The sequence below is a fragment of the Artibeus jamaicensis genome, unplaced genomic scaffold (assembly GCF_021234435.1).
Source record: "Artibeus jamaicensis isolate MK-2021 breed Jamaican fruit bat unplaced genomic scaffold, CSHL_Jam_final contig_786, whole genome shotgun sequence".
Classification (NCBI taxonomy): Eukaryota; Metazoa; Chordata; class Mammalia; order Chiroptera; family Phyllostomidae; genus Artibeus; species Artibeus jamaicensis.
The window spans coordinates 2,681,550-2,699,335 of record NW_026521971.1 but is presented as its reverse complement, the minus strand read 5'-3'; the positions used below and the strand labels follow the sequence as shown (position 1 = coordinate 2,699,335).

The window sequence follows — 17,786 nt, the reverse complement described above, 5'->3', positions numbered from 1 at the left end:
CACCAGATGGCGTGGGTTCCGAAGGAAGAAGCTTTAATGTGAAGCAGAGAGTCTGCACCCTGGCCTTTGTTTTGACCTTGCCGAGGACACGGTTGGACTTTTTCCATGGTGAGACAGCGGAGATGGGACATTCGGAACGCAAAAAAGACACTCCTTGGATTTTCCTTCAAGCACCAAATAAATCTTACCACACCTCCCGTATGGGTCCTGGGATGCTTTCCCTGCACTCCCACGAAGAGCCTGATTTCCACTGACAATACTTGTGCCCACATCACAAAGGTCTCAGGTTCTGCTGGTCAGAGTCCAAGGCCAAGGCTCAAACAGAGTCCCAGGCTGCAGCTCCAGCTCCCAAAGGTGCCCAGACACCCACAAAGTTTCCAGAATAGAAGCGTCTGTCTGCCAATATGAAGACAGAAGGACAGGTGTGAAGCCTGGGCTGCTGTGGGGGGGGGGGGGCTGGTGTCCTACTGTGCTATTTGTACAGATAAACCCCAAAACCCCAAACAAACAAAAACTGGTGGCTCTTGGGCTTGGCCCAGAAGTGGAAGATGACCTCGTCTGAGCAAACACCTGACCAACACCGAGGAGAGAAAAACACCACGAGTCACGCCAGGCAGGGGAGGCATGGACTCAGAGTCCTCCCTGGCCCCAGTGTCTCCTTGCCTGCTGGCCATTTAGGGGTGTCCAGGGAAGACCCCTGTTCTGGGGAAAAGGGAGAGGGGGAAGGAGGCGGGCCCTGCCCCAGGGGTGCCTGCATGGGGGCTCCTTGCTCCTCGGTGGGGTGCGCACAGAGGGCTTTAGCATTCACTCAGTTTTCCGAGGTCACGCCTTCACTCTGGGGCCATGGGATAGAGAGCCGGTCAACTGTAAAGCGTGTCTGTGGGACCCTCGTCCGGGAGTGCAGCCGATGTCACTCTCTCTAGGAGGAGTGGAAGAAGGGATAGGAAATGTCAAACATCAGGCGTGTAGCGACTGCCCCGGAACCAGGCATTCATGAGCAAATGTGCCGTTCATCGCACAAAGGTCTGGGGGGTTTTGTTCACTTAAATTACCCGATGCTGGGGCGAAATGGAGATGAGGGTTTGCCTGCAAATTCAGGAGCAAGTGGAAGTAGACGTTCTCATGCAGGCTTGATGGGCTCTGGTGCAGCAGCTGCGAAGGAAGTACAGGGTCAAGGTCAGCGCAGCCTGTGTGTTGGGCCCAGGCAGAATTATGGGTCTGGTGGAGCCTTAGATGGGCAGACTCTCTGTGTGGGCCCAAAGTGAGCTCTGTGCCTTTAAGAACCCAGAGCATTCAAAAGCAGATGGGATGACAAATAGGACCCTCCAGGGAAAAGGGCAGAGGGCACTGACCTGGGACAGTTGGCCAGCCGGATGCTAGGTCCCCTGAGCATCTGGGGACACACCAATGAATGCAGTGAGCCCATTGCCATTCTGGGGTTGGGACAAGTGGGTGAGAGGGGGACTCGGGTAGAGCTCCAAGTGCTGGAGGGGGCAGGAAGGGGCTGAGCATCCAAAGTTGCGGGCAGGCAGCAGCTCACCAGTGCCCCTGTGGCCCATGACAGTGTCCACCAAGGGTCTCCATGGCTGGGCTCTTTAGGAGAGTGAAGACTGTCATGTAGGAGATGCAAAGGCCCTGGGGCACAATGTTTGGAGGAGACAGGCTGGAGACAAAGGCAAGCTTCTCAGTGCTTAAGGGACTAAGGGGCCAGATCATTGGCTTTGAGTGTACAGAAGCCATTCCTTAGAGCTGGGTCTTGGCAGGAAAGTCAAATTTGAAGAAAGGGCTTTTCGGGAAGGGAACACCTGGGAGCAAAGTCTGCAGGCCGACTTTCTGGAAGTGAATGGGACTGGCCAGTGGCTACAGCGTAGGCCACGGCATGAACACCGCCCCGTGGTCCTGAGTGTGGGCAGCAGGGACCCATCTGCTCACAAGTCCCAGTCCCAGAAACAGCCAGCTGGGGCTCACCACACGGGACTTCTGTGTGTGTTTGTTTGGGGATTGTTCAGAGCCCACAGGGTGTGTTCCTGGAGTTTTCAGAATTTTGTGGCTTGGCCAACACCATCAGTAAAACTGTGTCATGTGAGGGGAACTGTATTTTAAAGACGGACTCACTGGTTTGGGCATTTATTGATCATTGCGTTTTCCCAGAACGTGGCAGCGGAAGTGTCGTTAACGTTCCTGTATTCACATCAGTCAGACATCTGTTCCTCCGAAGCCGAACCCCCGCAAACGTGCGGCAGCCCATAAATTAGATCTGGGATCTAAAAGTGCTTCTCTCTTTGCACAATTTAGCGGCTCCAAAATAGCCTCAGAAAGGCACATCGCAACTGCAGCCCACACGTCACACCACATTCAGTTATGATGTGGGCGCCAGACGACTGGGCCAGGTTTTTGTTTTGACGGTAAAGACCGCAGTTTTGTCGAGGGGCAAGTGACACTGCTTCTCGGGGCACTGAGCACAGTGTGGGGACCGGGGGCATCAATGTCCGTGTGGGGTCCAGGGGAGCCTGCCTGTGAGCAGGCCTGGCGGGCCCTGGGCTCATCCTGTCCCTCCCTTGGCCTTTGGGGGCTCTCCCAAGTGAGGGTCTTAGTATCTGAGCCCGGGCGCTGGGCCCCTGCCAGGTCAAGAACAGCTGGAACTGGATATGGCTTGGGAAGCAAGCTGCCCACACCCCAGCACTTCCTCTCTTCTCCTTGCAGGCCCCTCAGCCCACCCCCACCCCCAAAAGGGATTGCTTCTGCTGGTGACCAAGGGGTTGCTTCATGACGTGCAGTGGTCTGTGTCCTGTAGTCCCTCTCCGGTAAAGTTGGCAGTAGTAGGGGACTCCCGAAGTGCACAGCTTCCCAGTGGGGGAACTGCCAGCCCCTGGGGGCCATCGGGGATGGGCCTGCATGGGGGCCTTGGGATTCACCCGCCCAGCCCACTCCGCTGCTTGTGCCTGCTATAAAGCCCTCCGGAGATCACAGAAGGGCCCCAGGGGCAGCTTTGCTTGTTCAGGGATCAGAGCGCTGGCAGGAGATGGGCCTTTCCGGAAGCTGGGCTGTGGTTCAGTTCATCCTCCAGCCTCCCTGCCTGGCTGCCCTTCCAGCCCCTGCCTGTCGTCTCTGCAGGGCTGTGCCCTCCAGCAGCGGCAGAACAGGAGGGCAGGAACATCCCGTCCATCATCCTCCACACCAGAGGCAGCAGAGGCTGAAGGAGCCACCTCTCGACAACCTAGTGTCCAGCAGCGCAGCAGCCCATCTGGCTCACCACCCTGCCACCACCCACTAGCCGGGCCATGCATACCTCACTCTATAGGGCTACTATTGCAGGTTGGGGGTGCCCCCACTGGGTGAGGGAGGGTCCGTGCCCCCTGAACCAGCCCAGGACAGTATGGGCATCAGCAAGCATGGCTATGTGTACCACGCTCCAGAGCTGCCCTACTGTGCCCACATCTGCCACATGGTTCCCCCCCCCAGGAGCTGACATGATGGGTTGCATGGTCCCCAAGCCCCCTCAAGAGTTCCAGACCCTTGTCACTGTGGCTCAGGGCAGCTGGGATTGTCCCTTCCTCAGTGCAGGGCTGCAGCCACTCTCCGAGCCCACCTGCTGCCTCTCTCCACGGAGGATTCCATAGTCGGTCAATAGACACTTCGTGAGCACCTTCTACATGCAGGCGCTTGGGCCAGGTGCTGGGGACACCACTGCAGTGAAACAAGGACCCCGCCCTGGCCAGGTCCCCGGGGAGCAGGGGTGCTCCAGGCCCAACAGGGCAGCCTGACAACAGGCAGTGATGAATAAGAAGGCTGAGTGAGTGCAGCGACCGAGAAACCAGGGCCAGTGTGCCAGGGGGCTCTGTGGGCAGGAAGGGGGGGGAGAGTTGGCAAGTTGGAGGGGGCAGGGCAAAGGATGATGAGGAATAAGAGAGAAGGAGAGGCACGCAGGGACCGCCCCTTCCCAGCACCCTCAGCACCCTCCCTTCCTGGGTCAAGGTGTCTCCGGCCTCCCCGCACCTGCCTCCATCTGCTTCCTGCATCCAGTGCCTGGGCCACCAGGAGCCTTTACCTCTTGGCCTGTCTCACTCTCAGAATCTGAGCTTCCTTCCACCTGGGTGGCATCTCCCACCTTGGCCACTTTGTGCAAACCCCCTTTTCCTTGGCTCCCTGGAGCCCCTCAGCCCTCCCCACACCCTGGACTGGAAGCTTCACCTGCCACAGAGTGAAGAAGGTCCCTTTGAGGGAACGTCTGGCGGGGGCACTCGTGGCTGACAGAACATTCACAATGTCTTTCTTGCTTCCCTTTGTTTTTCGATAGAAAGTGTTCCTTTGATGGACATTTAATTCCAGGGGCTGCTACCTGCTTCCTATCTCTCTTTACTCAAAAAATTAAATGCGGATGTGCCTGGGCTGCTGCTATAATAATCTCCATCCGCCTGGAGGGAGTGTGGCTGGGATTGGGAGAACATTAGAATCTTCAAAGAGGGACAATTACTGAGGGAACTAGATTAATGAGGTGTCATAACAACTTAGCCAGATCTGCAGCTGACCTTTCTCATGGAGAACGGGCTTGATGAATGTAGTTCATTACCAAGTTCTGACATGAAAATAGGATCCCACTCTGGGCTCCGCAGCAGGCTGATCAATATTTTATCTGCCAAAGCAGGCCTGGTCTGGCAGCAGGAAGAGCCCCGCACACACATGCTGGCAGGAAGCCCAAGGCCCGTGCCCGGGGCTGGCCTGGCCTGCACGGCCACGTGGAGGGCGCCCGGGCTGGCAGGAAGGTGGCTGGGCCCTGGCGAGGGCCTGTCAGGGTGCCCATCTGGGTCAGGTGGCCGGGACAGGAGCCTCCTTCACTGAGAGGCCCCACAGAGGAACGTCCATGAGTGGTGGGGCGGAGGGAGGAAATTGTCTGTTTTCTGCAAACACCAATCTAGGGGCCGCCTGTGCCAGGGGTGGGTCACTGGAAAAGGGGACAAAGATGAGCGAGTCGTGACCTGGCTCCTTGGGGCTCTCTTCATCAAGAGAAGACCTCAGGCCTGGCTGACCACTTAGACTTGGCAAAGTCCTCTTCCATTTCCTTTAATGCGGCAATTTTCAGCCGGTGCGCCACAAGAATTTTTAAAGCACGCAACATGTGACTATTCAGTTAGGGACCCTGACTTCTGTTCCCTGGGACTGTCAAATAAAACAGTGACGAGAGCCAATACATCCGTAGCTGTCCAGTGTGAATGAATCGAAATCACACCTCAGGATTTTGGTAATAGGTCTGTGTGTGCCGTGAGAGGGGAAAGGCTGGAAACCGCTGCTTCAGTGCCGTAGCCTGTACGGTGGGAAGGGCGATTTTTGCCCCATTTTAAGGTGGGAACTGGAGGCAGGATGAGCACCTGCAACCCCGGCTGCCTGGCCTGCTGTCCCTGCGCCTCCTTCTCCCCCACACCCCTCCTCTTGTGATCTCATCCTGAACACCTCTCCCTTGCTGGCTGTCCCCCACAGCTTCCTGGGTGCTCAGGACCGGAAGCTCCATTGTCCCCCACACCCCAGCACGCCACCCAGCACCATCCATCCCGGAGTTTGTGTGAATACCCAAAGGGAGGAGCAGGGGGCTGTGGGCTCCAGCAGGGGGCAAGGCCAAGGGCTCAGGGAGCCAACTCCAGAGCCTGGGGTCGCCCACCCTTTCCCCCTCTAGGCTGATGTCTAGACGTGTGTGTACCTCCCCGGCCAGGAGGCCTGTGCCAGGCAGTTGCCAGGTGCAGATGCTGGAAGCCCGTGAACTCAGAGTGAACGTGGGAATGTGACAGGAGGGGCGTGGCCTGCGGGCGGGGTATGCTGCGGCCCACCCGGCAGGACTTACCACCGTGGTTCCCTTCGCCTGCTGGTGTGGGAGATGCTGCCTAGCTGTAAACTAGTGGCCCGGGGCAGCAGGCCACTCAGGGGGGGCGCTGTGCTCCCCTGAGGGCTGTGAGGGAGGTTGGAGGGCTGTGGGGGACCAGCGAGAATGAGGCGTCCCTGCCCACCTGCTCCGTCCCGGCCCGCCCTTCAGGTGGCCCTGCTGTGGAGTGTTCTCAGGAGTCTGATCGTCCACTAGCATTTCTGAGCCAGGCCTGCCGTCGACCCCACGGCCATCTGCTGCGCACGCCGGCTCCCAGGAGAGACCACACACCCTCCCCACAGACCCCTCAGCAGCCGAATCGGCCCACCCTGTGCAGAGCAAGGGGCCAAGATCCGGACGAAACCCTGTTCCTCTCCTTTGCCAAACTGACCTTCATCCAGGCCTGGGGAGAAGAACCAGCGGGCTGCCCCATCTCCCCCTGGGCGGAACAGTTTTGCAGCAGGACAAGGCCGCTCTGTTCCACACTGTGCAAGCGACACACTCTTGAGAACCAGTTCACCGCCCCACCGCCCCACACGGCCCCAGGCAGGGACACGCTCCCAGGCCAGAGAGGGTGCCAGCGTGGTGGCGGGGGGCGGGGAGCCGGCTGTCAGAGCACAGAGCTCCCAGAGAACAAATAGATTTGATTATATTGAACACGGCAATTGATTTTTCTTCTAAATAAACACACAGGAGGAAATGGTAACAGGCATCTGTTTCTGACAAGAATCAATTGACCCCAAATTGGAAGAAAATCTAGAAACACAAACAAGCACAGGAGCGAGTGGTTGGGCCCTCCAGGCATAACTAGGGAGAGAGAGACGGACGAACTACCGGCCAGCCCTGCCCCTACCCCCGGCACAGCTCCCCTGCCTGTTTGCCACTCGTCAGCAAGTGCAGCCTCCACAATGGTAAGGAGCGAACGGCTATCATGTGAGAGTGTTCCCTCCGTGCCAAGCCCGTGCGGAGCTCCTGATGCGTGTGTCCTAGTTCATCCTCCCTGTGGGGTCCATGTGCGCCCCACTTCCCAAGTGAGGCATCTGGGCCACAGTGTGCGTCCAGGCGGTGGCAGGGCCGGGACTCGGACCCAGGGGACTGGAGCAGGTGTTGTCCAGCCCTGCCCTACGGTGACTCTCCCAGCCCGAGCCCTTACCTGGTGCCCAAAACTGGCCTCGGAATTAAGGGCAAGAGCTCTGGGCCCCAGACAGTCCGCTCCCAGCAGCACGTTGCCCACCCGGCTGGAGTGGATAGTGAGGACCCCACCAGGACTCATCGAAGCACTGCGAGGGAAGCCCCCCGCCCCAGGGAGGCAAGGAAGGGGGCTGGAGGCCCTCGCCTGCTCTGCCAGCAGCCCTGCAGCCTCCGTCTGCAGGCCGTGCCTCGCAGGGAGGTTCTCCTGGTGGCCCGCTCCCAGGAAGGTCACCCGTGTCAGGTCGCAGAGCACCCCAGGCCCCATCCAATGCTGTGCGGTTAGCGTGGCTGTGTTGTGGGCCTGCGAGTGACGGCTGCGTGCCCCGTGTGCATTTTGTGAGGCTTCCTCTCGGACTCACGGACACGTTCACTCTGATGCAGCCCAGCTCCAGAGTGCGGCTAATTAACCTGAGCAGGGCTCAGTGGTCTTGTTAACTCACATTCCCAAATCTATGAGGCCAAGCGTTCAAAAGCAGCCTTTAACGGTGGGATTAAGGCAGAGACGAACCTTACAGAATGGAATTGGGGCCAGCTTTCCTGGCCGCCGTGGGCTCCCACTGTGGGTTCCCCTGGGCTGACTCCTCGTTCCGCCCGGCAATGGCCCCAGGCCCCGCAGGTAGTAGCTGCTCAATGGATCTCCATGGGGCAGACAAGAGGGCACCTGCCCTCATTTGCATCTGGTGCAGCCTGTATTCGGTGCTCAGTGAATAGTTTGGGATGGATTGGTGGGCAGATGGACAAACAGACCCCGCCTACTCCAGTGGCCCCCGCACTGCACGTGGGAAATGCCCAGAAACTCTTTACCAGCAGAATGGGTGGCGGCCCTCACACCACTCTGGGGGGACCTCTCTGCAGTGACCGCTTCTTCTCTCCTCCAGGCAACCGCTGCACCGTGGCCGCCTATGCCCGCCTGAAGAACGTCCTCCTGGCCCTGCAGACACGCCTGCAGCCACACGGAGAAGAGGGCAGCAGAGGGGACCCTGAATCCCAGAAACGCCTCCTGGTGGAGTCTCTGTTTAAGGACTGGGACGCAGATGGTGACGGCCACCTCAGCAGCTCCGAACTGGCTCAGGTGAGCACGGTGTCCCACGAAAATAAAACTGAGGAGGAATCCAAATGGGAGGGCGGGGGGAGGGCTGGGAGAGTGGCTGGGATGGGAGTAAAAGGCAGAAAACTGTACTTGAACAACAATTAAAATAAAATAATAAAAAAGGAGGAACCCAGTTTTCCACTTAGCATGTGAATGAAGGAACCTGGAGACCCAACAGGGTGTTCTGTGCCTGGAGGCCAAGGAGGCCTCCCTCCCACCGGAGACGCCTGGCTCCCTGAGCCGGGGAGCTCATGGCGAGGCCCTGAGACTCTCTCACACACCCCCTTCCCACCAGCCGCCTCTAGCCCACGTTCACAGACAAGCGTGGAAGCACGTGCAGCCAGCTGGCAAACCACACGCTTCAGAGGGGCTGGTCTCTGATGTCATTAGGAAATGTCCTTTCTTCCTTGGGTCCATTACTGTCCTCTGCGGGAAGGTTGGAAGGAAGCAGGCGCGGTTTCGCCAAACCCCACTGCAGCTGCAACCGGGCGTCCCCAGGCCCTGCCCCCCGGGTCTCCCCGCTCTTTTGTGCCTAGATGCCCGCAGCCCAAACCCAGCCCGCTTGCTAGCAGCAAGCCCTGTGTCCACCCCTGAGCACTGCTCTTCCTTTGCAAACGCACGTGGATTGGGCCTGTGTTTTCCCTCCCTCCCCAAAGCCAGTGCGTGTGTCTGTCTGTCCAGCTGCAAGGAAGTGCAAGGGCAGTAAGCGTCTGTGGCAGAGAGATGTGAGGAAGGAGCAACCGGGGCCCAGTTATTGCCAGACGTGGGAGGACCTCTGGGGGCCCGCGGCAGGAAGGAGGCCGGGAGGGCGGAAAGGCCCGCCTCCCTGCTCCTGCTCCACTGGCTCCACTGGCTCGCCCCGGGCAGGTGCCGGGATACACAAGGGAGGCAGGGCCGGCTTCCCCATTCAGGGTGGTGGGCGAGGGAAGCTCGTCTGTAGAGACCACCAAGTGCCCACCCAGAGGGCAGACAATAAGGATGAGGCCCTCCCTGGAGGCCACTATAAAGAAACCCTGCACGTAATGCAGTGACCTCATCAAAGCTGGGCCAGGTCACCAGGAAGGATGGGGGGGGCCGAGCACCCCTGTGTGCGAGGCAGAGCGCCAGGCCCTTTCCCTGTGAGCTGCGAACGCAGAGGTGTTCCTTACCATGTGCCTGGGTGGCCAAGGACACCGGCCTCACCGGAAGGCCAGACAGCTGCTTTCCAGTGCCACCTGCAACAATGTCCACCTGGCACGTCTGAGGACCTGTCTGAGGAGACACCTCACCCCTCTGCATGTCTGGTCTGTGACCGTCATGGGGTCATTGGGTGTAGCAAAGAACTGAGACCTGTGAGTGCTGAGCAAGGCACTGGGCACGAGTAGGTAACAGTGGTCGACACTGATGTCATCGCCTGCCTCTCTCTTCATTACCAGTTCTTCCTCCTACACCTCCCAGCCACGCTCTGCCGGGAGGTCGGCATGGCCGTGACCGACCCCCACTTCACAGGTGTTTCCACACGAGAGGCACCGGGGCTCCTCGAGTGGCTGGCCCGAGGGTGCTCACCACCCAGGACGTCATGGGGCTGCATTGTAACCCAGGTGGGCTGTTTTGTGCACACCTGCTCTCCTCGCAGCGTGGGGTCGCCCCGGGGAAGAATGGCTCCCCTCAGGAAGTTCTACCTGGTCCTCTCAAGGTCTAAGGGGCCCAGTAGGTGCCCACAAAACCCGAGTGTGGAACACTCAGAAGCCCAGCAGTCCTGCCATGGAGAGTCCCCCTCTCGGCCCTCCACCCTGACCAGTCCCCAGCCTGCTTCCAGGGTGTGCGCCGGGAACCACAGATCCAAAGGCACTTGCGGACCCCACCCTGCTTGCCCACACCTGGACAAGGTGGGCAAGACCTCGCAGGGCCTGCCTCCCAGGAGGCCTGCTGCCCTCCGCCTCCCAGGCACACGCCGTCTCAGCCAGGCCAGCCAGCACATCAGCAGCTCCATCAGCACCAGGTCCCCGGCTGTGGCTAAGACCCCGAGGGGCAGGGCTAGCGACCCCACAGGTGACCCAAGCTGCTCTGGGGAAGGCCCAGGTCCTGCAGGAAGAGCTGTCTGGTGACTCCCCATGCTGTGCAGGGAGCGCCCAGGGTGGCGGCGAGGCCTGCCCTGGGCAGAGGCCCTGTGGGCTCTTGGCCCCCAGCCCACGTGGCTCCCAGGTGGCCGCCAAGTAAACAGAAGCTCCTGGTCTTGTTGATCTAACCTGGCAGAGATGTGACCCCAGGCACCTGAAGCCATTAACAAGCATGGTAATTGGGCTATCATTTCCCCTTAAAATTTAATGTATTTAATTTAAAGTCCATTTCATAAACCTGCCATGCAGAGTCCAGCAAAGGGGGGCCTTGCCTGGACACTGAGTAACAGGCATCACAGAAAAACTCGTCGGTCCCATGAAAAGTTAATTAATTTCCAATGCAGAAACAGACAGAGGGAAATTCCCATCTCCGAAAGATTGATTTCGGGCGTTAGGGTTGATCTCCCTTTTATCGACCGTTCTTACTCGCTGGGTGAGAAGTCATTTTTTTTAACATTATCTATCACATTAAATTGTCTTGAATATAGCAGACCAAGCTGAAACTGTTAAATAAAGAGAAAACACTTCTGTCCCCCTTTCCCCCACAAACTAAAATCCTTCCCTCCTTCGGAAATTTCCTTCTGAGCATTTGTCCTGTGAGACACTCGGCCTCTGGCTGTAGCCGAGCAAGTGTGCCTGGAATTTCTACCTTTAGGCACCTTTGGGCGTGGGGGTAGCCGTGCTGGGGGCCCCTCTGTGCCCTGCGGCTCAGACGGCTTCCAGAGAGTTCATGAGGGCCCACGCGGGCCCCATGCCAGAGTCCCCTGGACAGAGGCTTGTGTCCCTGGCAGGACAGGGCAGGCAGAGGCGGGGGCACAGGCCTAGGTCAGTCGAGTGGCAGCTGCCCCTTTCTGGGGGGTGTGCTGTGGCTCAGAGGTGCCCCCCTGAGAGTGGTAAGGGCCTGTGGTGGGGGGGGTGGGGGAGGTATTAATGCAGGGGGACCTGCCAGCTGTGCACAGCTCGGGGCCAGAAGCCCTCAGTTGGTTCAGCTGCTCTTTGTAATATTTGCTGAGTTCATTTGATCAGCCCCTTCTCTTCTGTCCCCCATGAATGACATGAAGGGGTAGATCCTGTGGCCTCAAGGATCCTTCTGACCTCAGACGGCCTGGGGTCTGTCTGCCCAGATGGGCAGAGGACACACCTGAACACTGGTCCCGACTCTGTCCCAACTGCGTGTGACCTTAGGAACGCCCCCTCCCCAGTCTGAGCCTCAGTTTTCTCATCTATAAAATGGGACAATCAGCCCAAACCAAACCAAGTGCTTCAGAGGCTCCTATAGCCCCCTGTGCTGTCCCTGGAGTTCTCGCCCTGACGCAGCCAGGGCCCTGTCCCAGCATAGCCCACAGCTCTGGGCTCACGCCAGCTCCGGCCTTGTCCCCTCCCTCCCCCGCAGCACACACTGGAGGAGCAAGACCTAGAGGAGGACTTTCTGGGATGCTCACCAAGCGACCTCCTTCGATTTGATGACTACAACAGTGACGGCTGGCTGACCCTCCGGGAGCTGCTCACCGCCTTCCGTAAGTCAGGCCCGGCTGCAGGCACGCCTGCACCCAAATGCGTCACAGCCCGGAGTCTGCCTCGGCTGTCTCCAAGGCTGGTTCCTATCACGGACGAAGGCAGTTGGGTTTGTTTTGTAATGAGCCTGCCCTTGAAAAGGGCAAAGGAGAGCAGTTGGAGAGGGAGCACTCGGTCTGCTCCTTTTGGATGAAGGACCTTCTTGCCATCACCTGAGGAGCACAGGACTGTGATTTCAGTGTGTCTGGGGTGCACTGCTGGGCACCCGGGGGTGTCTGTGCTGGTGCATGAAGGGAGCAGGGGTGGGGGCCGGCCCCAGGCTGTGGGCCAGCCCCCAGGAGGCAGGTTCTGCCAGGAGAGCTAAAGACTGGGCCCCACGGATCACGCGCTTCGGCGGGGAGCTCATAGAACTCAGCAGTGAAGAGGGCGGGGTGCTGCTGGGGTTGCTCTGGGCCCCAGAGAGATGATGCCTCTTTGTATCAGACAGAATTCAGGCTCTGCTCAAAGCAGGTAGTATATGCACCCTGTGTGGTGCGTCCTTGAACTTGACCTTCAGGTTCTGGAATTTGAGAAGTAGGTATGAGACTCCCAGGGTGCACTGAGCCTCCCAGCCACAGATCCTGGCTTTCTCCTCCCCCGCCCACCCCCGCAAACCTCTAAATGGAGCCCCACTTTTCAGAAAGGTGCTGGTGCTCCCTGTTGACATCTGCTTGCGCGGCTGTTATTCCAAACACTCTTAAGACCTGAGGAGGAGTCCTTGGCAAGAAGGGCTCTTGTGGCAGATGGAGGAGGTACTTGTATAACATAAGAGGAGAGAGATGAGTGTGATTCTTCCCTGTAGAGAAGGTCAGTGAGTTGACACAGGGGTGCCTTCCCAGTTCACACCAGTTCACAGCATTCTTATCGCCAAGAACAGAAGCCCAACCGCCAAGTATAGGGCTGTGTGTGCTCTGCGTTACTAGGTATGGGCTATGGTTCCCCACCAGCCTCCTCCCTGCCCACTGTTAACACTCTGCCTATAGTTGTTCAGAATAAGGTGTGAATGACTGATAGGCTTGGCCTGCTGTAGGAAGAGTTTGCTTTGTGGGTCAAGGAGCTTATTCCCTGAAATAAATCTAAATTTTAGAATGTATGGAAATATCAGCAGCTCCCTCGACCTAGTTCTTGAGAGCCCACTGTTAGATTTTCAGGAATGTTCAAGGCGAACAGTTGGTAGCTTTTCATCATAATCATCTGTTGTGGGAGTATTTTCACCACAGAAATTTACACCACACAAACAGTACAGAAAGGAGGTGGGGGAGGGGCCGTCTTCCTCTGGAGAGCCAGTGGTGACTGACACATCACTCCTGTCCCTTGTCCACCTCCTGCAGTACCCTCTCTGTCCACCTTCCCCAAACCAGGACCTTCCAATAACTCAAATCCCTGGTGAATCTGGACAAGAAATGAGTGGGGCAGTCAGGGGGGTGATGGGGAGATGAGCCTGCCATGACAGGAAGGCCGCCTACTGTTCTGGGACACTTCTGGGACGTCCCCAGCAGGCCCCTTGGCGAAAGGATCTAGGAAGGGAAAGGTCGGTGCATTTTAAGAGCTGGGGGCCAAGGCTGGACTTGAAGACTTGGGGGAGGCACCAGGCATCCGCGCTCTGATGGCCCACGGTGGGTGCGGGAAGCTGAGGATGGCGCTGTCCAGGCACCGTCCTGGTACTGGGACCACGGCAGCCACGGCTCTGCCAGCTCTGCTCCTGCCGTCGGTCTGGGGCCCCACAGGGAGCTGAGGGCATTACGTCAAGGGGGCGGAAGCAGCCCCGCTGCCCCCGAGGAGAGAGGCCCCCCCCCCGGCTCCCCGGGGAGGCCCTCCTGAGCCACGGGGGGAGGGCGGCAGGCACTGCCTCCCCTCCGGCCACACGCACGTCTCACGCAGAGCCCTGTAGTGGTTGTTTTCTTCATTCCTGGGTTCTTATTTGAAAAGCACGATAATCATCATTTTTAAAGCAAATTAGATTCTGCTGTTGCCTTGGACTTGTTTTGAACCAGGCAGCCAAACCATCCATCACAGCTCAAACCAAACAATAGATATGCAATAAAATGTAAGCTCACAGGCGTTGTGGAAGCCACAGAGTGCGCAGCCCGCTCTGAAGGCCTGATGTGCGGCGACCTGCGCACACAGGGTCCACGGTTTTCCAGAGTCTCGGGAACTCTCCACTGTGCTCCCAGAGCTGTGGGAGTGGATTTATGGTTTGGTGAATGTTAAATAGGCCATTGAAGGGAGACACGGAGGTACAACTTACTACCCGGAGATCAATGGGCATTAAAGAAATCTGCCTACAACTCAGAAAACAGTAGCTCAAACATGTCAGCACCCCAGCAATCTGGGTTTCATTTTTAAAACTGGAGCTGGTGGGCTGGCAATGGTTGAGACTTTAAATTCTAATTTTCTAGTCTCTGTTTTGCCAGGGTCTTTGGGTACCAGGCAGGCTGAGTCCTGGCCCCAACCCAGTCGCTCCATTAAAGGATGAGTCTGGGCCATTTTCCCTGGAGAAGTGGGTTGTATTGCAAGTTCGGGGGCTGGGGTCTCCTCAGTCACAGCTTCTCCTGCAGCAGGCACAGCCGTTTGTGGGAAGATGGGTCCGCCATCATCTGCAGCTGGCTCAGGGCAATGTCAGGAATCCCAGGACTGGCGGTTTCCCACGCTCAGCTCAGCTGGCCCACAGCTGGGCTGTCCCATCCTCTGCAGAACAGGCGACCCCTCCCCAGGGAGAAGGGCAGAGGGCAGGTCCATAACCATGGAAGTCAGCTCAGTCTTTTTCTGTCAGATGGAGCGAAGGCTCCCAGTCACCCATCTTTGTACAGTGACATGAGTGAAATATGAAGGTGGCCTCCCTCTCACCGTGCATTGATCACCAAAACACTCTGCTCTAGTTGCTTTCCGCTTTCCGAGTCAGCGGCTGACCCGGGAGCCCGAGAAGCAGTGCGCTCTCAGCATGCGCCCCCCACACTCCCTCCTGGCCCCACTCAATGGGCAGCAGAACCTGCCGCTGGTCCCCGGGGTCACTGGCGAGCAGCATGCATACCAGCCCTGTCTGTGCAGCTCCATAAATTAATCTGAAAGTTGCTCAATTAAAAAGCCTTTTAATAATGCATGTTTTTGCACTTTTCGGAACACTTGGGCTGGGATCTTGGGAAAATCGTGTTGCTTAAATGAGTGGGTTTTTTTTCCTTGCTTCAAATTCATTACAGATTTTGTCTGAATTTTGGAAAGATACTTGTCCTTTTAATGAACCCGTGAGAGCAGTGTGTTGGAGGCAGAGGAAGGGTTTGAGCAGCCAGCAGTGGGGGAGGAGGCCTCACGCATGGACGTTCTGGGACCACAGATGCTTAGTGTCCTCGGGAGCACTGTGTCGGGGGCACCGCAGACAGTCAGCCCTGGGGGTTGGACACCCACCCTCAGCTGCAGGCGAGCAGGGAAGGACACGGGATTTCCTCTGGCAGTTCGGTATCTCGGTATCCAGGGCAACTCTGTGAAATGGACGAAATGGTCACCTGGTGGACTGACAGCTGTTTTTCTGCATTGTTGCTGACAATAAAAGGATGGTGCCACGTCGTTTTTCTCTAGAAAGAATCATGCCAGGCACAAGCCAGACACATGACCTCAGTGCGTCCTCACAGCCAGCTGTGTGAGCAGGACAGCAAACTACAACACAGGCAGCACCCCCCACTCCCCACCCCCGCCCACCGGGCTCCTTGACGGAGGAGAAGGCGAAGGGAAGGTGAGTCCAGACTGGCATCGTGGATGGCGAGGGTGCCGCTTTATCCTCCACTCAGTTCCCGAGTCTGGGACAGTGAGTGGCTGGACGTCAGAGAGCATGGGATTCGTCAAAGATCGGCTCTTGAGTTTGGAGAACAAGGAACACTGGCAGGAGGGTGTCGGTTTGGGCTGAGGCCAGGATGTGGTCTCGATGGCACCCCTCATCCCCATGAGGACAAACCACAGTGGCCTGCACAGGACCGAAAACCAAGTAGCAAATTCGCTGCCTGAGTCACCTCATTTTGGGGGGACTAAACTGGAGTGGCCAGAGGGGGATTGAAAATCAGAGGTCAGAGGTGCTGAGTCTTGCCACTCCCTCCCAAGGACAGAGATGGGGGTACTTTCCCCTCACCTCAGGCACAGAAAGAGGGGCTTCGAGGACCCCCCCCATAAGTGTGATGAGTGGGGAGTTAGTGGGCTCACCCAAAGTGGGACTGAACCCAGTGCCTGATTCCAGAAGCTTCTCATGCACTTAAACATACTCGGCCACTCATCCAAATGCTCCAGGAGTGAGACACTCACTGTCCCCACAGTGGGTTTCCCAAATGGCGAGTCCCGGCTCAGTGGTCTCCTCCTCCAGGAAGTCTTCCTCAATCTCTCTTCCCTCTGCCAAGCCCCACGCACCTCCCAGTGCGTGTCCACAGCCCTGAGTTCCTCTCTGCACAGTAGCTGGGGTGTGGCCTGATGGCTAAGAATGTGGATGAAGTCAGACCTGTTCGAACCCCTGTTCTGCTGCTCGCTGGCTGTGCAGCCTGAGACGGTTCTTTACCGGAGGTTAAGCTGGGTTCCGAGTTCCTCTTCTGCACGGTGGGCAGAACGCCCACCGTCCCCGAGCAAGGGCCCACTGCCCAGCACGCACAGAAGCCATGCGGTTCCACTGGCTTTGGAGAAAAGCAAAGGCTTTATCGTGATGTCACTTGGTGAGGAGACGGGAGGTGAGGCTTAGCCCTGTCTCCCCAGTCGAGGGTTCGGGTGGGACATTAGGGAGTGCAGCACCGGCTCTTCCTGGACAAGGGATGGGTCTAACAGGGTTCCGGCATTCAGGTCCCCGTCGTGCCCCTGTCCTTTGGTTCAGTGGGGGAAGGGACTCGGGCTCCAAATGCTCCATGACTTGCTCTTTGTTTGGTTGTCTGATGGGACAGGGCGGTTGCAGCTGGTCAGCAGTCACGCTGCCCATAGGGTCACTCAGGACTGAGTAAGAACAGTGAGGAGGACGACACCTTGCATGTGGTTGTGCTGAGTAACAATTGACCAGGCAGGGCGACGAGGAGGGCAGTGACAGTGATGACAAAATTGCTCTGCATGTTCCCACAGCCCTACCCCCACCCGGGCCGCCTCACGGTCAACCTCTTGCCCACATTGGACCCCAGGCTCGGCCAGGCTGGAGCGGTTCGCTCACCATGTGCTCTTCCCTCTGGCCTAGGGGCTGGCACCCGGGAAGCCCTTTTTAAATGTTCACTCAATGGGGACATTTCTCCCTGAACTACAGGGAGAAATGCACTTAGCAAACAGGGGTCTGCACACAATGTGACAGCTACAGGGGTCCCAGAGGGCCTTTGCATGTCCCCAGGGGGCCAGGGAAGAGGGAGCCCAGGAAGTACCTCCTTGGGGTTCCACAGCCAGGATCCTGCCTGGGATGGGGGGCACCAGTGAGGCAGAACCAGGCCAACACGGCCCCCTGGCTGCCCCGCAGCCCGCCGGCCCTGACCTGCGGGATGAGCGATGGGGCATGAGGTGCCTACGTGAGCCTAATGTTCCCTTAATGGGGACAGAAGCTGCTTGTCCCACCAAGCTCCCATTCTATTCCTGGGGCCACTCGTTGGCCACTTAGCCCTTTTCAGGATAAGTGTCCTCCTGGACTGTTAGGCCACCTGCCCGAGGCTTAATCACCGCCCCTCCACCGGCTGTGCACAGAGATAAGGCTCCTGTGCAGCCGGCTCCTTTGCTGCCGGCTCCTCTGCCCTGCAACATCTGGGGCTGTGGCCTGTCCCCAGCGGAGGCGGCCGGCCCGGCTGCCAGGAGTCCGTACACCTCGGGAAACCATTCCTTAGCATAGAATGTCAGTTTCTGAGTCTTCTGACTCAGCTCCTGAGAACCCAAAACACACTGGCTCAGCCCCAGCCCTGCCCCATGGCGGCCTCCCTCCCATCTGAGGCCACAGCACAAAATCAGCTTGATAATGACAGAGAAAGACAGAGCACAGGCTCTCGGAGCCTCTGCCACAGCTGCCCCGCTG

The 17,786-nt window shown here is 58.1% G+C and overlaps 1 protein-coding gene across 1 annotated transcript in view; it reads left to right on the top strand.

Moving 5' to 3' along the window:
• FSTL4 (follistatin like 4) overlaps positions 1–17,786 on the top strand; it is a 333,324-nt gene that overhangs the window by 224,207 nt on the left and 91,331 nt on the right. The window contains exons 5-6 of the mRNA XM_037130007.2: positions 7,921–8,114; positions 11,625–11,748. Of these exons, the coding sequence (XP_036985902.2) occupies positions 7,921–8,114; positions 11,625–11,748 (318 nt within the window). The remainder of the gene's footprint in view (positions 1–7,920; positions 8,115–11,624; positions 11,749–17,786) is intronic.